The 18,499-nt window shown below is 44.3% G+C and overlaps 1 protein-coding gene across 1 annotated transcript in view; it reads right to left on the reverse strand.

Annotated features, from left to right (window-relative positions):
* Positions 1 to 18,499, reverse strand: part of TMEM135 (transmembrane protein 135) — a 178,667-nt gene that overhangs the window by 146,479 nt on the left and 13,689 nt on the right. The window contains exons 2-3 of the mRNA XM_070944028.1: positions 17,581 to 17,708; positions 15,784 to 15,876 (exon numbers count right to left, since the gene is read on the reverse strand). Of these exons, the coding sequence (XP_070800129.1) occupies positions 15,784 to 15,876; positions 17,581 to 17,708 (221 nt within the window). The remainder of the gene's footprint in view (positions 1 to 15,783; positions 15,877 to 17,580; positions 17,709 to 18,499) is intronic.

The raw sequence follows: 18,499 nt of genomic DNA on the forward strand, positions 1-18,499 counted from the left end.
TTGACATCACATAATTAGCAATGTAGGAAATTGAGCTTGATTTTTGTTATCATTTTTTTTTTGTCTTTATCTTTTTTCTTTCTGATGTGGCATCAAGGTCACACGCCTTACTTGACCAACTCCTCAATAAGCATTATCACACTGCTATTTCTGTCAAAGTCCTCTTTCTTAATAAACTACAGGGTTTGCATCATTTTAATTAAATTTATGTTATCTGAATTTGTTATTATGCGACTAATGCGACTTTTGTCCCAGAATTGGCCACTCTGCAGTGTTCCTCCGAGCCCTGCTGCGGTTTTAATTTAGACTGAATTAGTTTTTAGCCTTTAATTAAATTAAATTAAATTAGTCTTTATTCCTTTTGTGTCTCTACTGGTTCCTGGAGCACAAAATATTTGATTTGATACTGCTTTCTGGGTGGAAAGGAATTGCTATAATGCAACTTGCAACACGGGACTGGAAATACGCCCAGACATTTCACCTAAATACATCCCAATAGATGCATCCATATTTAAGTGAAAGTGTACAAAATTGATGAACAAAGACGAAAGGGTATTTGAGGAAAGTTAGAAACTAAAGAGGCAATAATAAGCCTGATCTGTGAAAGCAACTGACTTTTTCTCTTTGTAACAACACTGAAGAATCCAAATATTTTGAAGATGAGAAAAGGAACTCCTACATCTTTGGTATATGAACAATCATTTAAAAATTCCCAGGACTTTTATGAAAACTGCTTCAATGGTCAAAGGCTTTTGACCATCTTCTAAGCAGTGAGTGGGAGCATTTCAAAGAAAAGACAAATTGACTGAAAGCTCCCCACATGTATTTTTCAGTAACATGCAGGCATTTATCCTTTGTTCTTCCACACAGATAACACATCAATGGTGATCACTTCAAACACCTAAAACATGAAAGTGGATTTCGTTCAAATGAAATACACACACACATACACACACACACACAGATTAACAGAGTTGGAAGGGACCTTGTCGGTCATCTAGTCCAACCCCCGCCCAAGGAGACCCTTCACCAGTGATGGCTAACCTTTTCCGGACTGAGTGCCCAAAGTGCGCGCATGCCCAAACCCCCAAAATGCAATGCACGCTTGGCCCGCGTGCGTGCACCCTGCCTCCCACACATGCGCCCCATCCCCCCCCACTGCACAAACTACACCTCCTGTGCATGCGCAGCAGAGACCTGAAGACCAGCTGGCTGGTGGGAGGCGTGTGCACATGCGTGGCAGAGATGAACTGGGGCGACGGCTCGTGTGCCCACATAGAGGGCGCTGCGTGCCATAGGTTTGCCATCACGGCCCTACACCGTTTCTGACAGATGGCAGTCCAGTCTTTTCTTGAAAGCTTCCAGGTGGGTATAGTAGTATATATAGTGTATATATATATATAATGTGTGTGTATGTCTCGGGGGTAGGGGGGTGTAGGGATCCATGATACATGAGATGAGGGTGTGGCTAACTGATGAGGCCTTATAAGGCTGAAATAGATCTATCTTAGTTTCCCAATGGGCAGCAAAGGGTCTGCTGGCTGCCAGAAAAAAAAAAAAAAAGCCCAGAAACTAGTGAATTGTGATTTCACTGAACTAGGGCTGCATAATATCTTGGTTTACGTAGGTAGAACCTGGCTAAAGAGACATACACATAAAACCTACGAAAAAGAAAGAAAAACAAATATATATATATATATATCCCTACACCTCCCCACCCCCGAGACATATATATATAGTGTGTGTGTATATATATAAATATAGTGTGTGTATATGTATATGTGTGTGCATATGTGTGTGTGTGTGTGTGTGTGTGTGTTGTGAGTGTGTGCGTGTATTTCCATTCTGATGTTTGCTTTTTTGCCAAGCACACGGTATCGTATTGTCACCTCCTGAGTCATCCCATGCTATCATAGTTTTAATGGTAGCTATAATCCCCAAGGCACTAAATACCCTGAGCTATTACAAAAGCCAAGAGCTTTTGTACCATTTTATTCATTGCGAGAAACACCATGTTTAATTTAATTTAATTTAATTAATTCAATTTATATGCCGCCCCTCTCCGAAGACTCAGGGTTTAACTGTCTCAATAAATTACGAAAATGTGCTTGTGTTTTGGAACATTTGTTCTCCTTCCTGAGGAAAGATAAGAAACTAAAACAAAAGTTTAATTTCCTGGTCATCAAGAGGTCATCAGGCACTAATTAAAAAATAATATTTTTATTTAAAGTAAAACTGAGATTCCCACTGTGGGAATATTGATGTCTAATATACTATCTTAGAGAGAGATCTTCCTTCACCACCAAGTATGTTTTTTATCAATAACATCTATTAATTTGTTATTTAGTATAGAATGCTCAACAATAGCTCACCAGACAGACAAATTATGAAAAAAAAGGCCTATTCCTGGATCAAAATGACATTTACTTACATTTTATAATGTCTGAAATGAGAAATAACATATGAATTTTCTCTGGGGTGTCTGTAGTGCAAAGGCAGGACTCATAATTTAATGAATTACATTCTGGTTCAGACATGTTTAAATGGGGGAAAAGGGGATGAGGGAAAAAAAATCCAAAGCAAATTTAAGATACAGGCAATGTGTGAACTCTTGCAATTCCGTGACTCAATTTATTTTCTGATTCTGCCCACCATCACATCGGAACCTGCTCACAGTGTTGAGTGAATGCATGAATCAAATTTTTTTGAATAGAATAGAATAGAATAGAATAGAATAGAATAGAATAGAATAGAATAGAATAGAATAGAATAGAACAGCAGTGTAAAGTGGTATGTAAGTCTAAGTGCTACTGCTATTGAGAAAACTTTGCCACAAACCTCTCTACTTTTTCACCTTTAGCTCTGTGGTTGCCACCCAGAATTCATGAGGCAGAAAAAAGCCTTATTCCTTCCCAGAATTATTTCTGATCCCAAAATAGAAAAGGTGGGGAAACAAAGAAAGCACCAAGAGCTACATGCCGCAAATGCTGGCAGAGACAAAAAGGCATACAAAATTTCCGCTGCTGAGCAGAGTTTCAAACAGAAACGCTATGCCATTTTTAGTCTAGAATACGTTGTTAAAACAGAGAAGGACATGAAGTAACGTCCTTCAGAAAAGCGTTATAAAGATCCTAATACTCTCTCTCTCAAAAAAAAAAAAAAAAAGTATGAAAAGTATGCTGCCAAGCTCTACTTTCTGCTTAAGAACTTAGGTGTTTTTTTTTTCACAAGGTTTTTTTTTTCCTGTTTTAGACGTGCAAAATAACAAAGTTCAAATTGTCCTTGGCACAAATGTCGAAAGCCATACAATTTCTACTTACAGAGTGAAACAATAATGCTCAACAGAGTGACATCATTTTAAGCAGTTGACTTACAGAGCCCTAGCAATCCACAACTGTGCCTTGAAAGCTATCACACGATAATATTAAGAGTTCGATCATTTGAAGCAGAAGAAAAGAGAAGGGATATCTTTTTTTCAGGAATTAACGTGTTTCCCCGAAAATAAGACCAGGTCTTATATTATTTTTTGCTCTAAAAGATGCATTAGGGCTTATTTTCTGGTTAGGGCTTATTTTCAGGGAAACACCATACTAATTGCGTCCATCTGGCTGATGATTTTACCTGGGGCTTATTTTGGGGGTAGGGCTTATTTTTGGGAAAACAGGGTAATTTTAACAGATACAGTAATACTGTCCATCTTTCAGAAATTCTAACAGGGATTTTTTTTTTTTAAAGGATGGATGATTTAACCATTCAAAGATTAACCCTCAACACTGATTGGTCCTTTTAATAAACTACATTTAGCGGATCTCCACAGCTGAAATGAGGGAGTCAAAACTGAAACTTTTCACATTTGAACTGGACCCGAAATATTATCTGAAAATCTCTGCAAAACTGAACAAAAATTGAAGGGGAGGGGGTGACGTCATTAGGTGTATGATGTGTCCTAACCTAGGACCCAACCTGGAAGAAATTCACCTGCAAATGAAGGTGAGTTGTTTTGATGCCTTCCTTGCTGATAACGGAGAAAAAGTGCAAGGCAAGTTCAAATATAAATAGTGCAAATCCAAGCTCTGTTCGCTGCATTAAGCTTGCACTTGATGCCTGCACACTTGGAATGTGAAGTATTCCTTTGGAGAGATAGTCACCATTCAGCTGCTCATACCAAAGAGAGAAAAGAGATAATTAAGCATGGAGCTTTAATATTTCTGATATGAGGGGAGGCACAGCAAGGACGCAAGAAGTCAGATCACGCAGGTGTTCAAACCAAGAAGTTATCTGTTGTGACCTAGGCTCACTTAGTCATTACAGGACACAATTAGTCTCAAACAAAACTATTTTATTATAACAGCTGAGAATTACATTCATTCCCAGCTTAGTCCAAATTAATTCCAAAACAAGTCCTTCAGAAAAAGTCCTTTGGGCTTATCACAAACCTTTATCTTCTTTGGCACCCTGCCAAAGGCCTTTCTTGGCAAAGCCCCACGAAGTTCAGAAACAAGAGACGCCGACTGGAAAACAGATTTAGCAACGTTGCTTTCCTACAAAGAGCCCAAGAGCCTTTGCTGCTCTTTTAAGCCTTATGGGCGGGGCCAATCATCTCCTGGTCTTACTCCTGAGACATCCTTTTTGCTTTAGCTGCTTTGCCTTCTGGCAGCTCTGTGCATGCGTGCACTAGGAACAGGCTCCTCCTATTCCTCTGTCTCTCTGCTGTCCAACTCTGGAGGCTCAGGAGTCCGCACAACACTCCCAGATGGCCTTGGCCCCATCTCTGCCTCCGATGCAGAGCCCTCATCCGGGGCTTCCCCAGACTCCAGGACTGGCCCATGTTCCTCCCCACTGTCTGACTCCGCTGCTAGCTCCACAGGCTGCTGGCGGACCACAAAATTATCAGTATTTAGCACAGAGGTGGCAAACTATGCCGATTTTATGACCTGTGGACTTCAATTCCCAGAATTCCTGAGCCAGCAAGGTTGGCTCAGGAATTTTGAGAGTTGAAGTCCACAGGTCGTAAAATTGCCATACCTGCCCGCCCTGATTTAGCAGCTAGGAAATTAACTTTCTTTCTAACTGCACTACAGGAAGTCCCCGAGTTACGGCAGTTCATTTAGTGACTGTTCAAAGTTATGAAAAAAGTGACTTGTGACTGCTTTTCACACTTATAAATGTTGTAGCATCTCCACGGTCACGCGATCCAAATCAAAATACTTGGCAACCGACTCATATTTATGACGGTGGCGGTGTCCCAGGGTCACGTGATCACCTTTTGCGACCTTCTGACAAGCAAAGGCAATGGGGAAGATTGATTCACTTAACAACTGTGTTGCTAAGTTAACCACTGCAGCAATTCACTTAACAACTGCGGCAAGAAAGGTGGTAAAATGGGGCAAAATTCACTTAACAAATGTCTCGCTTAGCCACATAAAATTTGGGCTCAACTGTGGTCGTAAATAGAGGACTACCTGTATAAATGCCTGGACCATTGCAACCTAATTGAGGGGAAGCATCTGAATTGGCTTCCTCTTCAATCAGATGAAAGTCCTACCTAAGCTGGTTCATGGAAAATGCAACCAGTTCCAATCTTCACTGCCTTACGTTATACAAAGCTCCAACAATGGAACATCACGCAGAGGAAATGCATTATACTTAAAGAGATCAAGGTAGATAAGAAAGCACCTTTAGTGATTGCATTATTAAGGAATTATTTAAAGTTTTTGAATCATGTATTCTCTGCTACTGCCTAAATACAGAGAGTCCTTGTTCAGGGACTACTTGTTCAGCAAACATTCAATGTCAGGACAGTCTTAAGCAAGTTACTACACCTAGTAACTTAGTTACTACACCTAGTAACCTAGTACTACACCTAAGCAAGTCCTACACCTAGTTACTGGTTACCAGTTCTTAGTCACATACTCCCCCCGCACTTACGACGACAAGAAGCTCTCATTCGGGAGTATAGTAAGATCCTGTTAAATTCCTCTCTACCCATACATGGATACATTCCTGATCTCTTAAGATGCCGATTAAAGTCAAAAAATCCACCAATCTTGACAGCGCGTAAGTTGATGGCCGATCATCAGAACACCACACAAAAGTGGATGGAGGCGTGGAATAGCTGTTCCCCCCAAGATGTCTCCGAGCATATCAGTCCTAGTAGTATACCTCCAGGATTTAGCCTACCCCGACACATATGGGTGACATATAATAGTATTAGAACAACTCATGGGGTGTGTGCTGACTCCCTGTATAAATGGGGAAAGACACCTTCAGCACAATGTGATTGCGGGGCCCCTCGACAGACTATCCAGCATATAGTGAGGGAATGCCTTAACCGAAGGTATCCATGAGATTTTAGGGACTTCCTCTGCATAACAACGGCAGCTACTGACTGGATCTCCAACCTCGATATTAAACTTTGAAATGTTATTTCTGTTTTCCTTTTAGGTTTTCTTACTGTTTTTTTATTGTTTTAATTGTTTTTAACCTGTAAAAATGAAGTGTTTTAATACTGTGTGTGACCAGCCATACGCTAAATAAATAAAGTCCTAAGCAAGGAGGCTTATGGTCGTACCTCGTAGTTGCAGTTGTAGCAACATCCCTGTAATCATGTGGTTGCAACTCAGGTGCTTGACAAGTGGCTTGGAATTACAATGGTCACAGAATCCTATGGTCACGGGATAGTAATAGCAATAGCACTTAGATTTATACACAGCTTTACGGTGCTTTACAGCCCACTCTTAAGAGGTTTACAGAGCCAGCAGACTGCCCCCCAACAATCTGGGTCCTCGTTTTACCAACCTCGGAAGGATGGAAGGCTGAGTCCACCTTAATCTGATCAGGATCGAACTGCTGGCATTCGGCAGTTAAGCCTGCAATACCGCATTCTGCGCCACCACGGCTCTTTGTGATCCCCATTTGCAACCTTCACTGCCAACTTCGGACAAGCAAAGTCAATGGGGAAGCCAGCAGGAGGGGGTGTAAGTCGTGATCATGTGACCTCAGGATCCTGGGATTTGCCTAAATTTTGATCACGTGACCATGGGGGTGCTGCAATGGTCATAAGTCACTTTTTTCAATTGTAACTCACACTACCGGTAGGAAAATTATTCAGTTAGTAGTAAATATCTCTCTGAGAGAAGAGGCGATATTTTCAGCCTCAGAAAAGGCAGAATTATGACTCTGCCAGATCAGGTCATCACTATCAGGAATTTCTGATGTTCTATATTTATTTTCAAATACTTTGGCCACCTAATGAGAAGGAAGGACTCCCTGGAGAAGAACCTAATGCTGGGAACGATTGAGGGCAAAAGAAGACGGGGACGGCAGAAAACGAGGTGGCTGGATGGAGTCACTGAAGCAGTCGGCGTGAGCTTAAATGGACTCCAGAGGATGGTAGAGGACAGGAAGGCCTGGAGGAACATTGTCCATGGGGTCACGATGGGTCAGACACGACTTCGCAACTAACAACAACAAAATACTTATTTTGAAGAAAATTCTCAATTCCTCTTTGCATTTCTGTAACTGTCACGGAGTAGCAACCTATCATTTATCTTTCCATCTGAAAAGGAGTCTTTCTCCAAGATGCCCTATTATTACAAGTAGTCCTCGACTTACTACCACAATCGAGACCCAAATTTCTGTTGCTAAGCGAGACATTTCTTAAGTGAGTTTTGCCCCATTTTACGACATTTCTTACCACAGTGGTTAAGTGAATCACTGCAGTTCTTAAATTAGTAACATGGTTGTTAAATGAATCTGGTTTCCCCATTGACTATGCTTGTCAGAAGGTCGCAAAAGGGAACCACATGACTCCAGGACACTGTGACCGTCATAAATGTGACTCAGCTGTCAAGCATCCGAATGTAAATCACGTGACCATAGGCATGTTACAATGGTCATAAATATGAAAAACGGTCATCAATCGCTTTTTTCGGTGCTGTTGTAACTTCAAACAGTCACTAAATGAACGATTGTAAGTCGAGGAATACCTGAATACTTATTTCTGATTTTAAAAAGGAAGAGGTTAGTGTCCTAAATGAATCCTATCTTTTGGGTAAGAAGCAGGGGTGAAATCCAGCAGGTTCTGACAGGTTCTGGAGAACCGGTAGCGGAAATTTTGAGTAGTTTGGAGAACCGGCAAATACCACCTCTGGCTGGCTCCAGAGTGAGATGGGAATTGAGATTTTGCAGTATCCTTTCCCTGCCACACCCACCAAGCCACGCCCACCAAGCCACACCACACCCACCAAGCCACACCCACAGAACTGGTAGTAAAAAAATTTGGATTTCACCACTGGTAAGAAATCTGAATATTAAATACTTCATATCTATGTGACAAAAACATCTTATTTACACCAAGGGCTATAACCGCTTCCGTTTGGCTTTCCTTGAAAAATTTTGTTTAGCAAAAATGGCAAGATTCTGTTTGCGGAATGTCCTCGCTGACTCAAATCTCCCAAAACTGCCGAGAGAGAAAAGGGATTAGTCCAGTTCCACAGAAGCTAGCTAGCCTGTAGGGTTTTCAATCAGGGTGGATAAAAATCAATGATTTTTTTAAAAAAATCAAAAAAATCGGATTTTTTTTATTTAAATCGGATTTTTTTGATTTTTATCGAATTTATTTTAATAAAAAACTTTTGGGGTAAAAATCTATCGTAAGATAGTTTTCTATTTAAGATACATAAACAATTTAGTTTATTCAGCATGAAATGGAGCTTAGTTATGTAGCAGGAGGCTGTATATTCTGCAACACTGGGACTATCGGTGAGTCAACAGTGGGTCAAAGGAGTAGCAGAGATGACAGTTGCTCTTTAAAAATTATGATTTAAATCGAGTTGATTTAAATCAAGCCTTTTTACTAGTGATTTAAATCATGATTTAAATTGTGATTTAAATCAACTCGATTTAAATCAAATCCACCCTGTTTTCAATTGAACTCCCATTTACACTGTAATTAAAATAAAATCGAATGGTGCTGCTGCATAATTTTATAATCAAAATCATTCTTCATACAGATGTATCAGGAGCCCAAATTACAGTGGGTCAGGGGAAGGAGGGAGGGAGAGAGAGAGAGAATAGCAGCAAACATGAAAGAGAAAAGACCCGGAGTTCAGAAGTTGTGGATGCTCCGTCACTGGCGGCTTTCAAAAAGAGACTTGTCAACTTGTCTGGAATGATATAGAGCAGAGCTCCCCAATCTTTCTGGGTTGGCAGCCCGAAGGAAGGGGAGGGGCAGGTGCCTTTACATGCGCATGCACACAAGTGAACTGGGCCGTGAGCGCACGAACAGGGCCGCCAGCATGCAAGTCAAACAGGGCTGAGAACGTGCACGCAACATTCACGGCAATGGTAGCACAGGTGCAATGCTTGCTATGACGTGTCAGGTTTCGAGGTCGTCTCAAATAAAATGCATTTCAAAGTCTTTGAAGAAAACTCCCATTTATTTAGCACGACATTCTAATTCCGACTCCATCGCAGCCAACACTGACTTCCAGACCCAAAACCCTCCCTTTCCGTTCCCCACTCCCCTGCACTCATTGGCCATCATCCAAGTCATTCTACTCCTAATCTACTGCTCCAGCTCAAGGAATTTCCCCCCTCCCATCCCATCTCCTAGGGGATATTATCTCCAGGGAAAATAAGTAGGTGAAAAGTCAAACGTCCCTTTCCAGACGCCTCCGCTTCTCCTTCTTATGTCAGCACTAGAGTAAATGCAACTTGAAGTGCTGACATGACGCTAGCATGAGTGGGGGTGCGCACGGACACACATGTGCACTGGCCAGCCACTCACGCAACCCAGTGGCCAACAGACCGTGGCCTACTAGTGGGACGCGGCCACAGGTTGGGGACCCCTGGTATTGAGTCTCCTACCTCAGCAGAGGGTTGGCTGAGAAGACCTTCACGGTCCCATCCAACTCTGCTCTTCCATTATTCCTCAATAATGAATGGAAGGCAAGGGTTTTTAATGAAGGGGCCCAGTCAAGCAATCGTAGCCTATTTTCCAGAACTCGGATAGGAGCTCCAAATCTTTTCTCAATTGTCATTTTGGGATACAACCCGTCTCTGATTTGCCTTCCAAAATAAGACTGGGAGAAGGGAGGGAAAGAACCGGGGAGTCGACACAAGTCCCTGCAGTCGCTTTTGATGAAAAGGGAGGGCTCGGATTTAATTTGTTCCCAGGTGATGATGCGGTTGATTTGCCTACAATTTACAGATGCAGCAAATTTGGGTAAGCTCTCCTCCTGCTCGCAGACATGTATTTCAAGTGATAGATGATACAGACCCGCAAAGCAAGAACAAATCGCACCCACAAAGGGGGGGCGGGAAGATAGCCCACCCGTTTCCCCCCCCCCCTTTTAATTCTTGGCCATCCCTATATGCCAAACTTCTTGCCAGGGCCGTTTCCTTTCAAGGAACCTCACAGGACTTCGTGAGTACAGCACCTGTTCTCGGCTAATCCCTTCTGCCCTCTCTTGTGACGCCTTCGGTTGTAAAGAGCGGCTAGAGCTGAGAACAACATGAGCCCAGCAGGAGAGGAAAAGCAAAAGGGCTTCATTCCAAAGAATGTCTTTAGGAGCCCTCCGGAGAAGCAGGTGATTGGAGAAGGGTGGGTGGCTGGCCTCAGTTATGCGGTGAGAACAAATGGAGCAACAGGATACAGAGATAAGAAGGGTGGTGTCAGTGATTTCTGGGGCCGGTGAAATGTATAGCCGAGAAACGCCGATGCATCACATCAAAAAGGCAAGAAGGTATGGCTGTACAGCCACGGAAATGCGTTTGTTTACAAGGCCAGGGTTCTTCCAGAAAATTATCTAAACTGGAGAGATAAGAGGTAGGAGTATCTTTTGATCATATATCCCTTCCCACTCTAGGAATGTGACTATCTTCATAAATTCTCTTCCTCCTCTAACACGTTTAAACCTGAATTGACCAACCTTAGAACTGTAATCTCTCTAACTGTTATTTTCCAGCAATACCATCTTGACATATTTATTGCGTGGAATGTATCCTTGTGAATTGGAAAAGAATTGGAGACATTATGAAAGACTCCTTAAAAAGTGTACGAGCAGAAACGAATAAAGATAAGCGCTGGGGCTCAAACTGAGCAAAACAATATATATGCCGCAAAGCATTTGAGACAAATTTATCTGGCTCAATATTGTTATTTCTTACAGCCATAAACCAAATGAACTTCGGAGAAGTCCACAAACAGAACATGATGGTACAGTATTTTTCGGAGTATAAGATGCACCTCTTATCCCCCTAAAAGGGGGTGAAAATTTAGGTGCGTCTTATACACTAAATGTAGTCCCACCCACCCACTGGCCCCCACTCTTTGGCCTCTGCCTTCCAGCAATTTACCTCCTTGCAGCAAGCAGCAAGAAGAAACAGCTCGTTTCAGCTTCAGCACAGCCTAATTAGCACAAGTTGTTTGGATCGGTCTCCCGACTCTCAGCTGTTTTGCTCTCAGCTGTTTTGCGTGGGCCTCTGCTGCTTGCTGCAAGGAGGTAAATTGCTGGAGCAGGTTTTTTTTTCCTTGTGCTAATCAAGCTATGCTGAAAACGAAAATGAAAGTAAAGCAGGCTATTTGCTGTTTACTGCAACAAGGCAAAATTGCTGGGAGGCAGAGGCAAAAATTTTTTTCTAGTTTTCCTCACCAAAAAAGGCAGGTGCGTCTTATAGTCCGAAAAATATGATAATTGCCTATTATTAAGCCCTAGTCTCTGATATTCACAATCATGCGGTCTCTGATCCTGCAGCAATATCTATTTATTAATTGTAAAATTGATACGAATAAGTTAAAGTAAAATTGATTGGAATAAGTCCCACCTGGAACAAGAACAGAAGCCAATAATCTTCTTAATAAAGTTAGACAATGGATTGTTTTAGAATTTTACAATCAGATAAACATTTGGGGTCCTTGGTGCTCTCTGAGCTTGCTTGTTTTCTTGCAGCTGTTTCAATACCCAAACTAGGTAATATCAACAGTGCTAGTAAAGAGTGCTAGTAAGAACTGGGAGCAAACCCCATTCCTTACTAGCACTGATGATGTTACTAGTTCAGGTAATGAAACGTCTGCAAGAAAACAAGCAAGCTCAGAGACCACCAAGGACCCCTCATCTCAAGCCTGAGTTACACACGGACATTTTCATGGGAACTATAAATTGTTGCAGCATATACTGAGTGTGATGATTCTGGATGCTGTTTTATATCTGTTCACTGATTACTACAGTTGAATCACACCCCAGGTGGGAGATATATTACATGAACATCAAAGGAATCCAGGCCTCCAAAGAACATGGTGGCTGGACACCCATCAAAGCTGATACAAGCCAGAGCACAGAACAGCTATGGGAAGCAGGGCAAGATCGGAAGTTGTGGAGAAGACCTGGCCCACAGAATTGCCAAGAGTCAGACACGATGGAATGGATAATGGATGATCATCCATCCCCCCTCATCTGTGAGCTGGTTCAGGAGGGGGGAGCGGACCTGGCGGGTATTACTGAGACCTGGTTGGGCCTGGAGGGGGGGGTCCCCCTCGTAGAAATGTGCCCACCGGGTTTCCGCGCATTCCATCAGCCAAGGGCCCAGGGTAGGGGTGGGGGGGGTGGCGGTTATTGTAAAGGAAGGTCTTGATCCTAGGGAGGCCACTGTACCTCAGATAGCCGGTTGTGAGTCTCTCCTTGTGAAGTGGGGCCATGGGAGGCAGATGGGCCTGCTGGTTACGTACCTGGCTCCTTGCTGCGTGGCAGCGGCCCTGCCCGAGCTCCTCAATGTTATAGCCGGGGTGGTGGTTGATACCCCCAGGCTTTTAGTCATGGGGGATTTCAACCTGCCGTCCATCGGTGAAGCATCTGAGGCGGCTCGGGAGTTCACGGCTTCCATGACGGCCATGGACCTGACCCAGTTAATTCAGGGCCCCACTCACATAGGAGGAAACACGCTGGACTTGGTTTTCGTCTCTGGTCAGTGGTTGAATGGCTTAGATACAGGGGATATAGTTATTGAACCCTTGTCATGGTCAGACCATTCTCTCCTTAGACTTGACTTCCTGACCGCTATGCCCCACCGCAGGGAGGCGGAACCAATTAGGTGGTTCCGCCCCAGGCGCCTGATGGATCCTGATAGGTTCCGAATGGAGCTTGGGCCATTTCCTGAGACTCTGGCACGCGACTCGACTGAGGACCTGGTGACCGCCTGGGATAGGGCGGCCGCTGGTGCTTTAGATCGGGTCGTGCCTTTGCGGCCTCTGACCCGGTGCCGAATCTGCCCAGCTCCTTGGTTCTCCGAGGAGCTGAGGGGGATGAAACGCCGGAAAAGATGCCTAGAGAGTAGTTGGAGGGCCAGTCGCTCCGAATCTGACCGTACACTAGTGAGGTCTTATATCAAGACCTACTTAGTGGCGATAAAGGCGGCGAAGTGTAATTACTTTTCCGCTCTTATCGCGTCGGCAGAAAATCGCCCAGCTGCCTTGTTTAGGGTGACTCGCTCCCTTCTCCATCTGGGAGCGCGGGAAGACCCCTTGCAAGGTCGTGCTGAGGATTTTGCGCATTATCTGCACGATAAAGTCGCTCAGATTCGGGAAGGCTTGGACTCCGACTGGGTAGGTACGGGCGGGTTGTCCGAGGTCTGTCTTGAGACGGTTATCTGGGATGAGTTTGACCCTGTGACTCCCGAGGACGTGGACAGGATGCTGGGGAGGTTGAACGCAACCACATGTTTATTGGACCCGTGTCCCTCCTGGTTGGTGCTGGCTACCCGGGAGGTTACACGAGGCTGGCTCCAGAGGATTATAAACGCTTCCTTGAGTGAGGGGTTCTTGCCTCCCGCCTTGAAAGAGGCGGTGGTGAGGCCCCTCCTCAAGAAGCCCTCTCTGGACCCAGCTGTTTTAGCAAACTATCGTCCAGTTTCCAACCTTCGCTTTCTGGCGAAGGTTGTTGAGAGTGTGGTTGCGCGACAGCTCCCCCAGTACCTGGAGGAAACCGTCTATCTAGATCCGTTCCAGTCCGGCTTCAGGCCCGGGTACAGCACGGAAACGGCATTGGTCGCGTTGGTTGATGATCTCTGGAGGGCTCGGGACAGAGGTTGCTCCTCTGTTCTGGTCCTATTAGACCTCTCAGCGGCTTTTGATACCATCGACCATGGTATCATGCTGCGCCGGTTGGAGGGGTTGGGAGTGGGAGGCACTGTTTTACGGTGGTTCTCCTCCTATCTCTCCGACAGGTCGCAGTCTGTGTTGGCTGGAGGGCAGAGGTCGACCTCAAGGCACTTGGTTTGTGGGGTGCCACAAGGGTCGGTCCTCTCGCCTCTCCTGTTCAACATTTATGTGAAGCCGCTGGGCGAGATCATCCGTGGTTTTGGGGTGCAGTGCCATCTGTACGCTGATGACACCCAGCTGTACATCTCCACCCCAGACCACCCCAACGATGCCCTTGAAGTGATGTCCCGGTGCCTGGAGGCGGTGCGGGTCTGGATGGGGCGGAACAGGCTCCGACTCAATCCCTCCAAGACTGAGTGGCTGTGGCTGCCGGCGTCCCGATATAGTCAGCTGGTGCCATCGCTGACTATTGGGGGCGAGACATTGGCCCCCACGGAGAGGGTGCGTAACTTGGGTGTCCTCCTGGACGCACGGCTGTCCTTAGAAGAGCATTTGACGGCCGTGGCCAGGGGGGCTTTCTATCAGGTCCGCCTGATACGCCAGTTGCGCCCCTTTCTGGATCGGGACTCCCTATGCACGGTCACTCATGCCCTCGTTACTTCCCGCCTTGACTACTGTAATGCTCTCTACATGGGGCTCCCCTTGAGGAGCACTCGGAGGCTCCAACTGGTGCAGAATGCGGCCGCGCGGGTACTTATGGGGGCGGCATGGCGCTCCCACGTGACACCTCTCCTGCGCGAGCTGCATTGGCTTCCAGTGGTCTTCCGAGTGCGCTTCAAGGTGTTGGTTCTCATCTTCAAAGCGCTCCATGGCTTAGGACCCAGTTATTTACGAGACCACCTTCTGCCTCCGATAACCTCCCACCGGCCAACACGCTCCCACAGAGAGGGTCTCCTCAGGGTGCCGTCTGTCAGGCAATGTCGGCTGGCGACCCCCCGGGGAAGAGCCTTCTCTGTGGGGGCACCCGCCCTCTGGAATGAGCTGCCCCCAGGGATACGACTAATCCCGGATCTCCGGACCTTCCGCCGGGCCCTGAAGACGTTTTTATTTCAGCAAGCCGGGCTGGGTTAAAAATTTTTAATTGGTGAATTTTATGGGTAATGGGGTTTTAAATTGGAGAAGCCTAAGATAATTTAATTCTGTTTTAATGTATTTTAATATTTGTATTGTGTGTTTTTAATTTTGGCTGTTCACCGCCCCGAGTCCTTCGGGAGAGGGGGCGGTATAAAAATTTAATAAATAAATAAATAAATAAATAAATCATCATCATCATTATATAAACAAACAAACAATTCTGTTTGTAAGAGCCTTGGTGGCGCAGCAGACTAAAGTACCGTTAAGTAACACCAGCTGCCTGCAATTACTGCAAGTTCGAATCTCACCGGGCTCAAGGTTGACTCAGCCTTCCAGTAGGTAGGTAAAATGAGGACCCGGTTTGTGGGGGCAATAAGCTGACTTTGTATAAAAAAGAACACCGCTTTGGGGGGGTGGGCGAAAGCCCTACTAAGCAGGTATATACAAAAGTATGAAGGCTATTGCTTAAAGCATTGTAAGCCGCCCCGAGTCTCCGGAAAAGGGCGGCGTATAAATCGAACCAATAAATAAATAAATGTAAAAACACATACCTGCTCTTCCTTTCAATAAGAATAGCTATGTAGGACGCTGGTAGAGCAGCACCGAAACCAGGAGTCCAAAAATAGAATTTTCCCAGTATTCGCCTAAAACAATTAAAGGCAGGATTGGTTACATTCAACATGACAGGGAAAAGGAGGCCCTATTTTCTGAAATAAATAAATAAATAAACATCCGCAGGCAGCAAATACTTTGGATCAAGGATTCCCATGAGCAGAATTATCCTCAGCAGGTGCTCTTTACTAAAGCAAGAAGGGGACATGATTTTCAGATTCCTTCCTCTGCCTGGCCAGTCACTTGTGTTTCCCAAAACTGTCTGCAGAGGATTAGGTTAGGAAACAAGGTGGGAGGCTATAGTGGGAAAGTACTAAGTATGCTTTCTTCCTCCTCTTTGGTCCATCAGGAGTGCTCTTCGCAACACTTCAAAGAACCTCATAACATTCATAGTTCTAACACCTCCGGCAGGAACCTCAATTTTACTGCTTTATATTTCAAAGGTTTGTTGTTGTTGTTGTTGTTAGCTGCAAAGTTGAAGTCCGACCCATCGCAACCCCATGGACAACGTTCCTCCAGGCCTTCCTGTCCTCTACCATCCTCTGGAGTCCATTTAAGCTCACGCCGACTGCTTCAGTGACTCCATCCAGCCACCTCGGTCTCTGTTGTCCCCGTCTTCTTTTGCCCTCAATCGTTCTCAGCATTAGGCTCTTCTCCAGTGAGTCCTTCCTTCTCATTAGGTGGCCAAAGTATTTGAGTTTCCTCTTCAGGATCTGGCCTTCTAAAGAGCAGTCAGCGTTGATCTCCTTTAGGACTGATCGGTTTGATCGCCTTGTAGTCCAAGGGACTCACAGGAGTCTTCTCCAGCACCAGAGTTCAAAGGCCTCAATTCTTTGGCGCTCAGCCTTTCTTATGGTCCAACTTTCACAGCCATCCATTGCAACTGGGAAAACCATAGCCTTGACTATACGCACTTTTGTTGGCAGGGTGATGTCTGCGCTTTTTAGTATGCTAGTATTTAGTATTCAAAGTTTTACCTTAATACAAAGGACTGTGTGCATTTGCATAGTGATAGGTCATATTTGTTACCACAGGGAAAAAACTCTAAGCTAACCAAACGTTTACATCTGCATTCAATGAAATTATTATTTATTAAAATGTATGTATCCCCGTTCAGGATGACATTTCCCAAAACTGGGAAACAATCAATATAAAGAACTGTACATAAAAATGCAACAAATATTCTGTTAAAAAATAAGAAAATTGCTATAATCCTTTTTTATAAGGCAGGCAGTAAGTACAGGTAGTCCTCAACTTAAAACAAAAGTGATCGTTCGAAGTTACGTCACTGAAAGTGATGTATGGCCATGCTATTACAGCATCCCCATAGTCATGTGATCAAAATTCAGATGCTTGGCTATTGGCTCATATTTATGACGGTTGCAGGGTTATGTGATCCCATCTCTGGCAAGTTTCTCACAAGCAAAGTCAATGGGGAAGCCAGATTTACTTAACAACCATGTCACTAATTTAATAAGTGCAAGTGATTCACTTAAGAATAGGGGCAAGAAAGATCGTAAGATGGGGCAGAATTCACTTAACAACTATGACCAGAAAGGTCGTAAAATGGGAGAAAACTCAAGTTAACAAATGTTTCACTTAACAACATAAACTGTGGGCTCAATTGTGGTTGTAAGCTGAGGACTACCTGTAGTAAAGGCCTGAGTATGAGGGAAGACGAAACTAGGTTATTTCACTATCCACTGATTTAGTCCAAAAATGTATAATCAAATCACCTTAAAATGCAGAAAAACATAATGTAAAGACTTCCATTTGCTGTAAGGAAGGATGTTGATTGTAGAATTTCAGGAAGCAGCTTGTTCAAATAATAATCAAGTTTTCGTTTCCGGAGAATTGCAGCAATCTGAAAGAGATCAGTGCACCAGTTCAAACTATTTATTTAAATGTTACTTGTTTACCCTTTCAAATCCAATTTACAAAGAAGAAAAACCCACATCAATAAAACTGTAAATGAGACTGAGGTAAAACCTGTCCCAAGATTGACGTTCGTTCTGTTAACTTGCCCCATTGGGGGACACATTTCATACCTGAGACAGATTCCTCACGCACAGTGATGAAATCCAAATTTTTTTACTACCGGTTCTGTGGGTGTGGCTTGGTGGGTGTGGCGTGGCTTGGTGGGCGTGGCAGAGGAAGGATACTGCAAAATCTCCATTCCCAACCCACTCCAGGGAAAGGATACTGCAAAATCCCCATTCCCTCCCCACTCCTGGGGGAAGGATATTGTAAAATCTCCATTCCCACCCCACTCTGGGGCCAGCCAGAGGTGGTATTTGCCGGTTCTCCGACCTACTCAAAATTTCCGCTACCAGTTCTCCTAACTGCTTAAAATTTCCGCTACCGGTTCTCCAGAACCTGTCAGAATCTGCTGGATTTCACCCCTGCCCACGCACCTTTTTTAAATACGCAATGGTGGGATTCAGCCAGTTCGCACCACTTCGGGAAAACCGGTTGTTAACTTTCTGAGCAGTTTGGTGAACTGGTTATTGGAAGAAATCATTAGGGCAGAGAATCAGTTGTTAAATTATTTGAATCCCACCACTGTAAATATGGCTTCAGCAAATAAAGCAAATCCAATTTTCCAACAGCGCTAATTGAGGTCAATGAATCAGAAACATGACTTGGTCAGCTAGT

The sequence above is a fragment of the Pituophis catenifer genome, unplaced genomic scaffold (genome assembly GCF_029215685.1).
Source record: "Pituophis catenifer annectens isolate HBS135680 unplaced genomic scaffold, rPitCat1.0.hap2 SCAF_4, whole genome shotgun sequence".
In the NCBI taxonomy this organism is placed as follows: Eukaryota; Metazoa; Chordata; class Lepidosauria; order Squamata; family Colubridae; genus Pituophis; species Pituophis catenifer.